Source organism: Camelus ferus, chromosome 15, assembly GCF_009834535.1.
Source record: "Camelus ferus isolate YT-003-E chromosome 15, BCGSAC_Cfer_1.0, whole genome shotgun sequence".
NCBI lineage: Eukaryota > Metazoa > Chordata > Mammalia > Artiodactyla > Camelidae > Camelus > Camelus ferus.
The window spans coordinates 25,923,944-25,940,083 of record NC_045710.1 but is presented as its reverse complement, the minus strand read 5'-3'; the positions used below and the strand labels follow the sequence as shown (position 1 = coordinate 25,940,083).

Below are 16,140 nucleotides of genomic sequence, written 5' to 3'. Positions count from 1 at the left end.
ATCTATAGATTGCCTTGAGTGGTATGTTCATTTTAACAATACTGATTCTTCCAGTCCAGGAACATGGTATATCTTTTCATCTGTTTGTGCTATCTTCACTTTCTTTTGTCAGTGTCTTACAGTTTTCCAAGTGCAGGTCTTTACCTCCTTAGATAGGTTTATTCTTAGGTTTTTTATTATTTTTGATGTGATGATAAACGGGATTGTTTCCTTAATTTCTTTTTCTGATATTCCGTTGTCAGTATATAGAAATGCAACGTATTTCTGGAGTTTAGTTTTGTACCCTGCAACTTGACCAGATTCATTGATGAGCTCTAGTAGCTTTCTGGTGGTGTTTTTAGGATTTTCTGTGTGTAATATCATGTCATCTGCAGACAGTGACAGTTTTACTTCTTCCTTTCCAGTTTGGATTCCTTTTATTTCTTTTTCTTCTCTGATTACTATAGCTAAGACTTCCAAAACTATGTTGAGTAATAGTGGTAAGAGTAGACATCCTTGTCTTATTCTTGATTCTAGAGGGAATGCTTTCAGCTTTTCACTACTGAGTATGATGTTAGCTGTGGATTTGTCATATATGGCCTTTATTATGTTGAGATACGTTCCCTCTCTGCCCACTTTCTAGAGAGTTTTTATCATAAATGAATGTTGAATTTTATCAAAAGTTTTTTCTGCATCTATTGAGATGATCATACAGTTTTTATTCTTCAATTTGTTAATGTGGTGCATCGCATTAATTGATTTGTGGATACTGAAAAATCCTTACATCCCTGGGATAAATCCCACTTGTTCATGGTGTATGATCCTTCTAATGTATTGTTGGATTCAGTTTACTAATACTTTGTTGAGGATTTTTGCATCTAATTCATCAGTAATAATTGGTCTGTAATTTTCCTTTCTTAGCATGTCATTGTCTGGTTTTGATATCAGGGTGATGCTGGCCTCGTAGAATGAGTTTGGAAGTGATAGATTTTTGGGCAAGTTGTTTCCATTAAAACATACTGATTTTAAAAACTAGTAACTTAAAACTACTACACAAAACAAATGGTAGACAGCCTAGTGAATGGGAGAAGATATTTGCAAATGATATGGCCAATAAGAGGTTAATATCTAACATATGTAAACAGCTCATACAACTCAACATCAAAAAAACAACCAGATTTGGGGGGAGGGGTATAGCTCAGTGGTAGAGCACATGCTTAGCATGCACAAGGTCCTGGGTTCAATCCTCAGTACTTCCTCTAAAAATAAATAAGTAAGTAAGCCTAATTACTTCCACCACCTGCCCCCCCAAAATAAAGTTAAAAATAAATGAAAGAATTAAAAAAAAAAAAGCAACCAGATTTAAAAGTGGGCAGAAGAACTGAATAGACATTTCTCTAAAGAGGAAATGCAGATGGCCAATAGTCACATGAAAAGATGCTCAGCCATTGCTAACCATCAGAGAAATGCAAATTAAAACCACAATAAGATATCACCTCACACTTGGTCAGAATGGCCATCATCAAAAAGAACACAAATAACAAATGTTGGTGAGGATGTGGATGGAGAAAAGGGAACCCTTGTACACTGTTGGTGGAAATATAAATTGGTGCAGCTAGCATGGAAAACAGTATGGAATTTCTCAAAAAACTAAAAATAGAATTGCCATATGACCCAGCAATTCCACTCTTGGATATATATCTGAAAAAAACAAAAACACTAATTCAAAAAGATACATGCACCTCATTGTTGATAGCAGTATTTATTATTTACAGTTGCCAAGATATGGAAGCAACCTAAGCATCTGTCAATAGATGAATGGACAGAGAAGCTGTGGTATACACACACACACACATACACGCACACACAATGGAATGCTACTCAGCCATGGAAAAGAATGAAATTGTATTTATTTATTTCAAATTGAAGTATAGTCAATTTACAATGTTTTAATTTCTTGTGTACAGCATGTTTCAGTAAGAATGAAATTTTGCCATTTGCAGCAACATAGATGGAGTTGGAGGATATTATGCTAAGTGAAATAAGTCAGACAGAGGAAGACAAATACTGTATAATATCACTTATATGTGGAATCTAAGAAATGCAACAAACTAGTAAATAAAACAAAGAAGAAGCAGACTCACGGATGTAGAGAACAAACTAGTGGTTACCAGTGGGGAGAAGGGAGGGGGAGGGGCAATACAGAGGTGGGGGGAAGGGTTGTTATGGGATTATATGAAATCACGTATGTGAAACTTTTGAAAATGGTAAAGCACTGTAGAATTTAAAGAATCTTTTATTGAATTGGAAAAAAAAGAAGCACTATGAGACCACCCCTTCCTTCTTAACATTCTTTCTTTGGTTCCAGTATCACCACACTTGCCTGGTTTTCCTTTTGCTTTTCTGACATCTTCTTTTCAATATCTTTCATTGTTTATTCTTATTCCACTTGTCTGTTAAGGTTAGTTATCTTCCCTGTGTTCTGTCCTTAAGACTTTTTTTTAAATACCTCAATCCTTGAACAAAGTTACCTAGTACCATTGCTTTAGTGACCACTTTGGTGTGAAGGATTCCCAGATCTACATAGTTACCTTTGTCTTTGCTTCTGAATTCCAGACCCATGTTTCCAACTGTCTGCTGAATATCTTTCCAGGTGCCTCTTACTGGTACTTTGAACTCATAATGTCATAATGTTCACAGTCAAAATCATGCTCTCTAACTTCCCATCTCCATCACTTTCCTGTGTTCATATGTTATCTCTCTTGAGCAAGGGCATCACCTTTCTTCCAATCATCCAACTTAGAAGCTTTGGCGATCAAAATTTGGTGATCTTTGATTATCACCTCATACTTTTGCATGCTGCCCCCTCTTGCTAAATATATGTAATTGATTTCCAAATCCTGTCATTTCTACTTCCAAGTCTTTCTCAGATGCCTCTCCCTTTTCATTCCACTCCCTGTTTGAGCCATATTATCTCTGTTCCATGATATAATAATCACATAACTGAACACATTGCTTACTGTCTAAATGCATTCTTTCCTATCCTTGGTATTCAATTATTTTTCCTAAAGCCCAATTCTAATAATATTCCTCTGCTCAGAAGCCTTGGAAACTCATGATTGCCTACAGAACAAGTCTGAATTCAGCTCACATAGAATTTAAATTATACTGTAATGTGATCCCAGTTAACCCTCCTAATCTTGTCTCTTCCTCCATGAAATGCCCCTGCACCTATACACACAAAACTTCCTGATAGCTAAATGTTCCCATTTCTCCTGTCAGAATTAATCTGTTTTTTCTCTTTTTTTAAGTATAGTATGACATTCATAGAACATTCTCATATGTTCATTTAATCTGTTTACCTGAGTACAGGGACTAAATTTTTTCCCTTTACTTTTTTGTGTTTTTAATCTCTTTTGTAGCACTCAGAATAACCTTTTGCCTATAATAAACAAATGTTGATGAATTATGCATGACTGAACTGATTTGGAGATTTTTTTCTGTTAAAATTTTTGTGAAATTAGACAATGGAAGCATGATAAGTAAATATTGTTTTGTTTTCCACTTAGTACAATAAATTCCGTAATACTTGCTGTTGATTTTTCATTAAAAAAATATTAAAACATAGTGTTGAGATTTTTTTGTTTTGTTCACTTGTTTTTGTATTTCTTCTCCCAGGGGAAAAATCATATTTATTCTATTCTCTTATATGTTTAATGCTAACTTTTTAATATAAAATTAATATTTTTTTCTCTGGCTAGGTATGTAGTACATGGATTGGAAGTGGAGTTGTCAGTGATCTCAGTGATCTCCGTCGAGTACACAATTTACTTGTTTCTTCTCTGGACAAAGTTCAGGCTGGAAAAGGATCTTCCAGCCAACTGTACCGAGAGAGCGCCACAACCATGGAAAAACTGGCCGTTCTCAAAGCATGGGCAGAGGTAACCATGGCCTATTTTTTTAATCATTTCTCCATCCATGAGCAAATGTTTTTGTATTCCTGTCGGTTAAAAATAAAATTGTTTTTTTTTTTTTTTTTTTATTTTAACTGACCTTTGGTATGGAATATTTTTTTGAAAATCAGTTATTTGCTCTTTCTCACTGAAATACATATACATTTCTGTCTTAAAAAAACTTACGGAACCTTTGAAAATTATATTTTTAATCAGTTTTTTTAAAACATCTATATTGAACAAGGGCTCTTCTTACTATGAAAAAATTAGGCAGAGAAAACTTACGAATATAAATAATAGAAAAATTTTATGCCAAGAATCTTTTATTTGATTAAATTTCAGAAGACTTGCCACCATGGATCAATACTGAGACTACAGGGTTTTTTGTTTGCTTGTTTGTTTGTATGTTTTATTTTTTAACAGCTGGTTTTACCACTTTAATTCCCACAGCCACTTTTAAAAAATAATGATATTGTTTTAAATTGACCTTTCTAAATTCCTTCTGCTAGTTGCTTTCAAATTCTTATCATCTATACTCAGGTATTTCAAGTAGCTCTTTATTCCTTCTTCGGCCAACCCAGTATCTCACTTCCCTATTTCCATGGTATCAGCAGCCTGTGACCACCTAATAGGTAATTGCTGGCTCAAAGAATGTGACATCCAGATGATAATAGTTTATATAAAGGACCCCTGGGTTTTTGTGGATTTTTGTTTGTCACAGAAGGGAAAATAGAGCAATAAGGTATTGTGGAAATTAGTTTTTCTCTCTGATTTTTAGATCAAGTTGTTTGCATAGAGCATCCTTCAATGTTCCTTTATTTTACCCTGATGCCATTTTTTTGGCTTAGACAAGTAAAATATTTGCATTGGTAAAATGTTTGTTCTTATTAATAAAATTTTAGTTTTTTCAAATTAATGCAAATCAATAATTTTAGGTGGACAGTAGTTAGATACTATAATATGATTGTTTTCTCACTTTGAAATTAATAGAAACTCTTTAATTTTCACATATCTAATTGTTAACTAAAACTTACTACTACTTCTCTTGTCTCTAGAAATTACATTCCAATTGATTGATTTTTTTTATTAAAAAAAAAAAAATAGCTTCCAAATTTGTTCTTAATTCCCCAATCCCATTTATTACTTCCCCCAAATGAAGAGACCATTATGTAGTTTGATGATCATAAGATCATTTGCCAATTAGCTGGTTCTCTGCTGACTTGCATTTGATTCACCTACCAGGAAGTCTGGCGTAGTTCAGTATAAACAGCATTAAATGTTGAATCAGAGGCCCTAAAACAAGTTCTGTCTTTATAATTTACCATCTTTGTGACTTTGGTCAAGTGATTTGATCTCTCAGATCCTCAGTTTTTCTTATTATAACATGGAAATACAGTAATATCTTCATGTAAGGTGATGTATATAAAAAGTCCAAGCATTGCATCTGACACAGAATGGAAGATAAATAATTGCTTTTTAGAAGTTTAGAAGTTGGAAGTTAAAACCTCAACTAAATTATTAATGCACGTTTTAATTTGAAACTCTTTTCTTATTGTGGGGTAACTTGATTGTATTATTTTAAATGATTTGCACCTCAAGCCTCAGCCTGTGATATTATCTAAGCAATTCTCCTTGCTTAGCTTCCTTTCCTGAGTCCATTTCCTCAAAGGCCCAGCACATTCTAGTTTTCTCTACTCAAGGTCTATCTTTGCTTCTACTTTTTTACTCAGAAAATTGAGGATGTTCGTTTTCCAACTCTAGAGATTGTTACTTCAAGTCTTTCTATTTATATAAGTTGATCACTGTCCTTTTACCTGTGTGACCTTTGGTGGATTATTTAACTGCTTCTCTAAACCTGTTTTCTCAACCCTCAAGTATGGATAATAATTATGTACATTTCATGGGATTATATTTTGAAGTAAAAGAGGTAATAATGACTTTCTCAATACCCAACCCATTAAGCATGCACAATGAATGTTATCAGCTGTGATTAATATAATAATTATTATTATTTTAAAGTTTTCCCGTAACCCAGGATTACCTTTTCTCATTCTCTTACCTCCCACTCTCTGATTCATTCAACAAAGTGTTATTGAACACCAGCTCTGTGCCAGGGTAGCAGTTGAGAATACACTGGTGAACAAGACAAATGTTCTACTTTTACTGAGGAAGACAAACTAGTGGACAAGTATATGCAACAGAAATACTGAGCGTTATCATAGGAGAAGTACAGACTGTTGTGAACACATGACAGAGGCACCTAGAACAGTCTGGGTGTTCAGAGGAGGCTTCTTGGAGAGAGTGATACTTGAGTTGAGACCTGGAAGATGAGAGTGGATGTTAGTAGGCATGACTCTGAGGATGGGGCTGTTCCAGGCTTCGGGCTATCAGGTATGTGGCCCCTCTGTGTGCTTTCAGCATCTCCTTCTACGTGCTCTTTTTCCTTGCCTACATTCTCCCCTGACTCAGCTGCTGCTTCTGCATACTCACCTCTTCCCATCTCGGTTGCACTGAAGTAGTTCAGTATCTTCACATCCTCCACTCTTTAGTCACCTGCTTTTCGGTCCTCTGCAGTCTGGGTTTACTCTCACCGTTCCATTGAAATTACTTCACTAAAATTGCAAATAATGTAATTCTCCACGTCACTGGACACTTTTCAGTCTCTTATTTGGCCTCTCTACAGCCTGTGATGTTGTGTCCTCTGGAAATCCTTTGTTCTCCTTGACTTCTGTGACACTACTGCCTTGGTTCTGCTCTTTCCTTTTCATTGTTCCTTCTCAACCTCACTTGCTAGCTTCTCTTAGCCTACCTGCTTCTTAAATGTTGGTGTCTTCCTTGTCCCTCTTCTCAGTCTTCATACTTTTTCTTAATTCAATTATAGTTGATGTACAATATTATATGAGTTACAGGTGTACAATATAGTGATTCACAATTTTAAAGGTTATACTGCATTTATAGTTACTATTAAATATTGGCTATAGGCCCCCTGTTATATAGTATTCATTCTTCACTCTTTCTGGGCTGTCTCATCCACACCCATGCTATAGCTTTTACTTGCAATTTAAAGATTCTAAATCTACTTTTTCACCCAAACCTCTCTCCTAAATTCCAGTCCCTTATTTTTGTCTGTTTATGGAACATCTCCACTTGAATGACCCATAGCTACCACACACCCTACAGGTTTAAAATAAGGTATCTGTTTTCTCATTCCCCTTTTTCCCCCCTTATCCCTAGTAATGGTCCTACCTCCTGTCTTCAGACCAGAACCTAGGTATCAGTCATGACTACTTCTTTTTCCTCAAACCCCCTCATCTTACATCTACTTAGTAACTCAGGTTCCTATTTATTTTACTTCATTAATATGTTTGAAAAATAATGTAATTTTGTTCTGATAATAAGAGCCCGTATGCTCACTATGCAAATTCAGAATGTAGAGAAAAAGTATAAAAAAGAAAATAAAGCTAATCTGTAATCTTATCACCCAGAGATGACTACTGCTAATATGTTGGTATATATTACTATGCATATGTACACATATAAATCATTTATATGTCTGTATAATGGGTGTGTATGTATATGTGTGTATCTATCTATATCTTTAGTTTCAAAATAAAAATGGAATCTCTTTCAATGTAGCAACTATCTTTTTAATTTAGCAATAGATCATTTATACCTTTTCCATCTGTATGTATTTCTTCTCTTTCCCCACTGCCTTAGAGTCCTCATCATCTGCCACCTATTCTATGCAATTTGCATCCTGATTTGTTTTTTTCTACTATTAGTCTCCTTCCTCCCCCCAGTTCCTACACAGATTCTCACAATAATCATTCTAAAATGCAAATTTGGGCAAATAATATGAACTGATAATTCACAAAGAGGAAACCAAACTACAAATAAACATATGAGGGGAGGAGATAAAAAACATTTCTCAACTAGATTAGCATAATTCTTTAAATGATAGTATCAGTAAAACTTTTCTAAAGGATGATTACAGTTGACCTTGAATAATGCTGGAGTTAGGGGCATAGACCCTCCACGTTGTCAGAAATCTGCCTGTAACTTACAGTCAGCCCTCTGTGTATGTGGTCCCTCTGTATATTCATGGTTCCACATCCATGGATTCAACAACTGTGGATCATGCAGTACTGTAGTATTGACTATTGAAAAAAATCCATGTATAAGTGGATTCGCACAGTTCAAACCCACACTTTTCAAGGGTCAACCTCATATCAAAAAACTTTTTAAAACTGTGCACATTAGTTGATCAATTTATCCTAAGGAATATCAAGGATATATACAAAGATTCTGCCTTGAAGATGTTGATGGTGATATTATTTATTGTTCTCAAAGAAATAGAAATAAATGTATTTCTTGACCCAAAGATGATTGTATTAAGTGAACAGAAAATTGATTTAGACATTATATACAAACATTTTATTTAAAAGACTGTGAGTATGTATATATAACATGTTTAGAATGTTAACAGTGTTAGATCTGAGTGGTAGGATTGTGAGTAGTTTTATTTTCTTCATTTTACTTATGCTTCTGATTTTTCTGTATTTCTTGTATAATACCTAATAAGAAAAATAAGCACAAAATTTGTTTAAAAACAGTTCTAAAGTATATATTCTCATATTACAGATAGCAATGTAAAATACAGAACCCTTTTAGAAAGCATTTGACAGTGTCTGTTCAGAGCCCTGAAAGTATTCATAATCACTGACCCAGTAATTTCATTTCTAGGATGTTGTCCTAGGGGAAAATATCTAAAATATGAAAAAGAGAGATGTTTACAAAAGTGTTTACTTGGAATGTTACTTACAATGTGAAGAACTGAACACCTTTTGTCTTTGAAAACTATGTCTCATCTTTCTAAGATTCGCAAGCCTAAGTAAAGAATCAGAAGTAAATGTAAAATTTCAACTATAGGAAAATTGTTAGGTGTATGTCTTCCACCACAGCCTTTAAGAATAATGGTTATGAAAACTAGTAGTCATATAGAAACCCTTATAATATGTTAATAGGTAAAATTAAATACAAAATTTTCTATACAACAGAATTACTACTTACAAAGTCAGAATGTGAAAACCTGGAAATAGGGATTATAAGTAATTTTGAAGGTTCATTTTCCAAACTTTTTATGGTATAATTCTGAAAATAAAATTAAAAGTCAAGGGAAAATACATACATCTGACCTTTAAATCCTGCAGTGACTCCTTTGCTTTCCCATTACCAACAGGGTAAAATCTTCAACTACTTCTGCCTTATATTCTGTGCTCAGTCTAATCCAGACACTCGCAGTTTCCTTAGAATGCCCCGCTGTTTCCTTCTCCTTGTGCTCTTGCTCTCCCCTCTGCCCGGAACTCCACCTTCCATCTTCGTGAACAGGTGAACTTTTGTCTTTGAATCCTGTCTCTCCTTTTTCATACTCCATTAAGATTCCTCCGTCCTTAGTGCTCTCTGTGATTTATTCATTCATTACACAAACCGTTGAGTGTCTGTTAGGTGCCAGGCATTGTACCTGAGCACTGTGCGTAGTGAGGTGGGGAAGGGAGATCATTAAAACAAATCCCTTCTCACAGCGCTTTTCTCACTCTCCCATCATTATATTAGTTTGCGAGTTTGTGGAAGGTGAAAACCATATATGGTATATAGGTGTTATTTGTCTTTGTTGCCTCAGGTCGTAGAACAATATCAAATGCAAGACAACAGTCAGTACCTGGTAAGGATTTGATGAGTGAATGGCCGAGTATACTTACGAGTGCTTATTGAGACATTTTCTTAAGATACCAGCATAATAATCTACAGGAAGAAAGCAAGCTTACAACCACTAGAAAATATGAATATGGTATATTTTTGACTTGAAATTCAAAGTCCTCACTCCAGAAATTAGTTCCTGCTTCTAATTGTCAGGTATTAGTATGACTAACTGACTGTAACTAACTGTTAAAGAACATCACAGTGTTAAGGAATGCTTTTCCTCAAAAATGAGGGTTCATCGTTTCTTGTAATCATTGTCTAAACTTAGTCCTTTACTGTGCCATAGCTGTCTGCTTGTCATAGGAACAGAGATAAGACCTTGCCATCAAGAAGCTAGTATCCCTGTTCACATACATAGACTTCCTCTTACGTACAGTGAAAGAAACACTGTGTGGGGTAAATTGGTTTCTCAAGATTTTTATGTACTGCAATTTTCTTTCTTACTCTTACTCCCCACCAGCCCACCCCCTTGTTTTTTTGCTTTTTCATTGATGTGTAATTCATCTATATGCCAGTTGCCAAAGCCTAAATGTATCTGCAAAAACAAAAGAAAACAAACGAACAAAAGTAACTTCAACAAGGAGGAATCTTTAAGATTATATTTTAGGAAGTTGTTATTATACATCTTTTTTTGGTTTACAAAATGGAGAGAAAAGATACAGATAATATATGTGGCCAGTAAATTATATTCTTGGCTCGGCCATCTGTTGCAAGGACTAGAATGCTAAATATCACTTAAGGACTATGTAAGAAGAGATTTTGAAGGATATTTATGGAAATTCTTGCTATGACCCCTCCCCCTCTCAGCTTTTTTCTTTGAATGCTGGCTGATTGTGTCTAATAAGTCTATGAAAGCAAAGGCAGTAAACAGGAAGTTATATCCTATGGCAAAAAAAAAAAAGAGAGAGAGAGAGAGAAAACCACATATAAAAGGGTGCTTTGTAAAGTAGAACAAGAAAAGCCAAAAAAAATTTCAGAGAACCCTACTCAAGGAATATGCTATGAAAGGAATAGTCAGAAGTCAGATCTATTAAAAAAAAAAAAAAGATTGCCTCCAAAGCAGGTGGAATTTATTCTTTTGAGGTTATCAGGAAATCCTGAAGTTGTTTACTTTCTAGTATCTGTACTCAGTTACTTTTGATGGTTCAACTGTATAATCATAACAACTTAGGATATAACACTTCTTAATATTATGCCTTGTTGTTTTCTCCTCCTGAATATCTTACTAGGTATATGTGGTTGCTATGAATATTAAAAAGGAAGCAGAGTCAAAACCAAAAAGAGCAATTAAAAATACTGAGGATGACGATGATGATTATGGTACCATAGATGAACTGCCACCAGATAGTTTAATAACACTCGTACAACCTGAACTGCCAACACTCAGCCGCCTGTGGTTGGCAGCATTAAAAGACTATGCACTTTTAACTTTACCAGCAGAATTTGCCAGTCAGCTCCCCCCAGATGGTAAGTACTGCATTCAGAGTTTTGCTTTTAATGGAGTTCAAAGTAGTAGTTAAACAAAATGGAATTGGTGGAAGTTAGCTAGAGTAGTAATAATAACATCTTAAATTTCTGTGGACTTAAACTTGACATTCTCTCGTTTAAGAGCATCCATATTTAATTTGTGGATTCAAATACAGCATTAGACTTATTTGTTAGCCAAAGCAAAAATATTCTCATTGTTATAGTAATAACTGTATGAGCTAGAGTACTCTAAATAACTATGTATAACAAGTCATTGTGCCTAACCATGATGAAGTATATTGCTGTGTTGTTCAGTGTGTGTGTGCAGGGACAGATGAGGAAGTCTTCAGTTTGATAGAGAAAACAGGAGGAAGGGAAGAATTTGCAGAAAAGTAAAAAAGAAAAAAGACAGAGTTCCTTTGCTTATGAGAGAACGGGAAGGTGATAAGGGTTTTAAGAGTCGCTGGCGACAGTGAAGAGGAGGCCTGTGACTACGGGTAGGGAAAGGGAGAGGGCACTCAGTAGCATCAGCATTAAGCAGAGGAAAGGCTAGAAGCCCTAGCATCATCTGGGAAGTGGCAGGCACTGCAGGTCAGCAGCTCCAGGAAAGACGCTAGTTTTGGTAACTCTGTAGGAGAATCTGCTTGTCCAGATTGCTCTTTTGTATGTGCTGTGATCTGAGTATTAGGAGGGGGGCCTTTGAGAGGTGCTTAGGTCGTGAGGGTGTTGCTTTCATAAGTGGGAGTAGTCCCCTTGTAAAAGAGGCCCTGCAGATCTCCTCAGCCCCTCCCACCGTGTGAGAACACAGCAAGAAGGCCCTGGCTGTGAAGCGGGAGGGCCCTCACCCAACCGTGCTGGTACCCTGACCTCAGACTTCCAGCTTCCAGAACTGTGAGAAATATATTTCTGTTTTTTATAAGCCACCCAGTCTGTGGTATTTTCTTACAGCAGCCCAGATGTGCTAAGACAGTATGTGATGGGTATTTTTAGTAAGTGAATACTTACAATAGACATAATATTTTTGATTGATTTGATTGCTTTATAGGTGGTGCATTTTATACTCCTGAGACCATTGATACAGCTCGACTTCACTATCGAAATTCCTGGGCTCCCATTCTCCATGCAGTGGCACTTTGGTTAAATAGCACAGGATTTACATGTTCAGAGTCAGCAGAAGCAGTGGCAGTATCTGGTTTACAGAAACGTTCTACACCTGTCAATTTAAACCAAGCATCAAGTGCAACGCCTAGTGCTAAATCTTTGCCAGAAATTAACAAAGACAGAATGCACCTGATTTTAGGTAGGTAAGCCATGTTAATGTATTTCAAGGTGTACTACTTTTGAAAATTCATACCCTCTTAAGTTCTGTGACTGGCCTGAGAATTAGACTGACAAAAGACACATTAACAGGAGAAAAGCATACAAGTTTATTTAATATTTTTACATGTACATGTATTTAATTTTACATGTACATGTATTTACTATTTTTACCTGTCTTTAGAAGGAAAGTGAAGACGTGGAGAAGCCATTAGGCCCAACAGATTGTATACCGTTTTACACAGACGAGAGTAAATTGTGGAGATGTGACAAAGCAAAGGGGTTTGGGCTAGGGGCAGTAAGTTGTGGGACAGTGACTAGAAAATATATGGGGGAAACTAATGGGAGATCAGGCTCATTTTAGTAGGTTTGTTTGGACAAATCTGTTTCAAGATCAGCTCTCAGTCTCTGGCGATAAGAATGTTCTCGTGCTACAGGGAGGGCACCTTTCTCATGAGAAATTTTATGACCTGCTTTTAAGTAGAAAGGGGGTCAGAGAGCCCTGTATGCGTCTGCTATTTCTCAAGTGCCTTCAGCCAAGGAGGTATATTTTGGTGTGGCATGATTTGAATTCCTTCATATCTTTCATTTTAATCCTTGGAAAAATTTTATATAGTACAGTTCAGAGAAGGAATAGTAAAAAGAGGATTTTTAGCACATTTTCTAAATTAACTGAATTTTTAATATAAAAGTTTAATTATTAAAAATTGCTCTTTAAAAATTCTCTGCCATGTTCACTGACAGAGCTGTACTGAATAATTTTTAGGGAAAAAAACTAAACTTTCTTTTTCAACAATAAGTTTTCTTTTTACTTGGTACTTAACATATTGTCCCATGACAAAATAATAAAATGTAAAATTAAAGCTAATTAGAATAAGTCTTATTTATAATTGCTTTATAGATGTTCTTTTAACATTTAAGAATTTTACATTCTGATGAAGCTCTTATGTTTTCGGGAAGGCAAGGGTGAGGGAGGAAAACAAATGATAAGGTAAAATTATAGAATTTGTCAGGAGATCTCATAAATGAAAACGTGTAAGGCTTCCAAAGCAACGACCTTACTCTCACATAAATTAAGAGCAGTTGTTATCATGACACATTGTGCCTCATGCAGCTTGCCATTTTAAAAATTTGTGTGAAAAAATTCTTTGACGATCATTTAATGACAGTTTTATAATTTTCATAAATTTATTCTTAATGTATTATTTTAGAATGTCTTTAAATGTCTTCTTAATCAACCTGATGACCTTGGAAATCCCACCCCCTCTTATGTGATTATTAACCTAATTGCAAAGTTATACCCCATGCTAAGTTTGGCTGCTTATTTTGAAAATTATTTTGAACTCACTTTAAGGCATTAATAAATGTGTGTTAAAGTAATCTAGGAAAAAATAAGTAGATAAAAGTTTTTTTTTAAGTGGTGTCAAAGCAACAAAGTGTTTTATGTTAACAAATCCATGTTTTTGCCTTGTACATTGCAGGTGTGAGTATACAGTTCCTCTGTTCCCCAAGACCTGAGGAGCCTGTTGAACATGTTACAGCATGTCTGCAGGCCTTACACACCTTGCTGGATTCTCCTTATGCCCGAATCCATATTGCAGAAGATCAGGTACAATATATTTCTACAATAGATAATTTATGCTTTGTTTTCATCATATTTATCATGAGATATTTTCTCACATATGAAATAAATACTACATAGTAAGTGTTCAGGATTTTGGCTTTGTCTAAGACCCTATATTGAATGTTGGAAGACCAGACACAGCTGGACTAGAGGTTGTCAGTCTCCCTTCTTTGATCTCTTGTTCATCAGCAGTCAAGTACACCTAAAAATATAAGGAATGCCTTCAGCCCCAGTTAATGATTCCGCTAATAAAGGACTGAAGTAATTCATTAAGCTGTTAAATAAATTATGTCACTTTTAAATGTTTGATTAAGTTTTATCTCTCAATTAATGAAAATTTTTTGCACTGGCTCAAATATTCATTTAAAAAGTTCAATGAATCGCTGTTTCTAATTTCTGTGTGGAGTATTTAGAGGATTTTATTCATGTTACAGAACCAAGCTACCAGTGGATTTATTATTCTTTTTAATTAGGAATTATTTTACTTTCATAATAGCAATGATTTCTGTGGACACAATCACTACCAAGTGGTATTACTTGAGGTGATTTTTCATAAAACACAAAAGAGATAAAAAACAAATTGTTGTATTATATCAGTTTAATTTGCACATGCTGTGTGATTACAAGATTCACTCACTGATGAGCTCTTCTTGTACCCCAGTCTCGGAGCCTGAAGCTGTGCCTCAGCTAAACTACAGATGACTGCGATAAACTTGAGGGCAGTTTTCAAATAGGCAAACTGATAAAATTAAGTTTTTTAATTTAATGATTTTTTAATATTTATTTATTATTGTATTATTTAATTATCATTTTTTAAATTTTGGCAGGGGGATAATTAAGTTTAGTTATTTTTGGAGGAGGTACTGGGGATTGAACTCAGGACCTTGTGCATGCTAGGCATGCAGTCTACCACTTGAGCTATACCCTCCCCCCTTGAGCTATACCCTCCCCCCCAATAAAATTTAATCTATGAATGAAGAGGGACTATTATGTTTGCACTCAGTTATCTTAGTTTTAACATAATGTCTCACACACCTAAATATTTAGTTATTTTTGGACTTAGTAATGTTTTATTTACTCAAGCATTGTTTTACAACAGAATGGATTATTTCTTAGATGGATCCTATATTTTAACATTATCTGAGTACAGTGACTCATCAATTTTCTTCTTTCACCCAACAACTTTTACTTTGTTCTGCACCAGACAGTTTGAGGCTATTAAAGATGGTTTTACTGCACCTTAATTAGGAGATTAGTACAACATGTTAAGTGCCAGTGTGTGTAAAGGTGTAATGAGATTAGAGATGTGGAGTGCTGCCATTCTTACAGGAAAAGGAAGGATGGCATGGCATCTGGAACTAGTCTAATGTTATGTCAGCTATACCTCGATGAAAGTAAGTAAGTAAATCAACACATAAGCAAACATTTCAAAAAAGGGGGGATGTCTTCTCACAGGAGATAATGGTTGTATCAAATCCTAAAAGTGGATTAGTGAGGCAGAGCAGGAAGGATGTGCTTTCCTTTTGAGGAGAATAGCAAATACAAAGACAGGGAGGCATGAGAGAACATGACAGATTCAAGGGCGCTACTATCATTTACTGTGGCTGGGGTGACTGGAACATGTTGGCGTCAGGCTGAACGATGGGATGAAGGCCAAATCTTGAAGATTTCTTTATTGCGTGTTAAATGGTTTAAAATCTCTCTTGAAAGCAACAGGGAATCATTAACAGGATTTAAATAGAGGAATTACATGATTAAATTTGTACTGCAGAAATACAGTACACCTAGATTTGATCACTCTGTCAATCTTGTAGTGGTTGTTTGTAAGACATGAGAAGGGAGGAGGGAGGATCATTATGAGGCTGTTTTCATAATTCTACAGAGACGACGACCCACTGGCCTAGGAAAACTGAATAAGGAAGAAGGAAAGAGGGCCAAGACTGTAACCTTAGGGATGAAGAGCAAATAAGAGTTGAGATGAGGGAAGTAAATCAGCAGTGGAGACTACTGAAGAGGGAGGCAGAGAACCAAAAGAGAACA

The 16,140-nt window shown here is 35.4% G+C and overlaps 1 protein-coding gene across 1 annotated transcript in view; it reads left to right on the top strand.

The window, feature by feature from the left end:
* HEATR5B (HEAT repeat containing 5B) overlaps positions 1–16,140 on the top strand; it is an 89,563-nt gene that overhangs the window by 59,883 nt on the left and 13,540 nt on the right. Inside the window, exons 27-30 of the mRNA XM_006192760.3 lie at positions 3,741–3,920; positions 10,922–11,159; positions 12,205–12,459; positions 13,958–14,085. Coding sequence (XP_006192822.1) covers positions 3,741–3,920; positions 10,922–11,159; positions 12,205–12,459; positions 13,958–14,085 — 801 coding nt within the window. The remainder of the gene's footprint in view (positions 1–3,740; positions 3,921–10,921; positions 11,160–12,204; positions 12,460–13,957; positions 14,086–16,140) is intronic.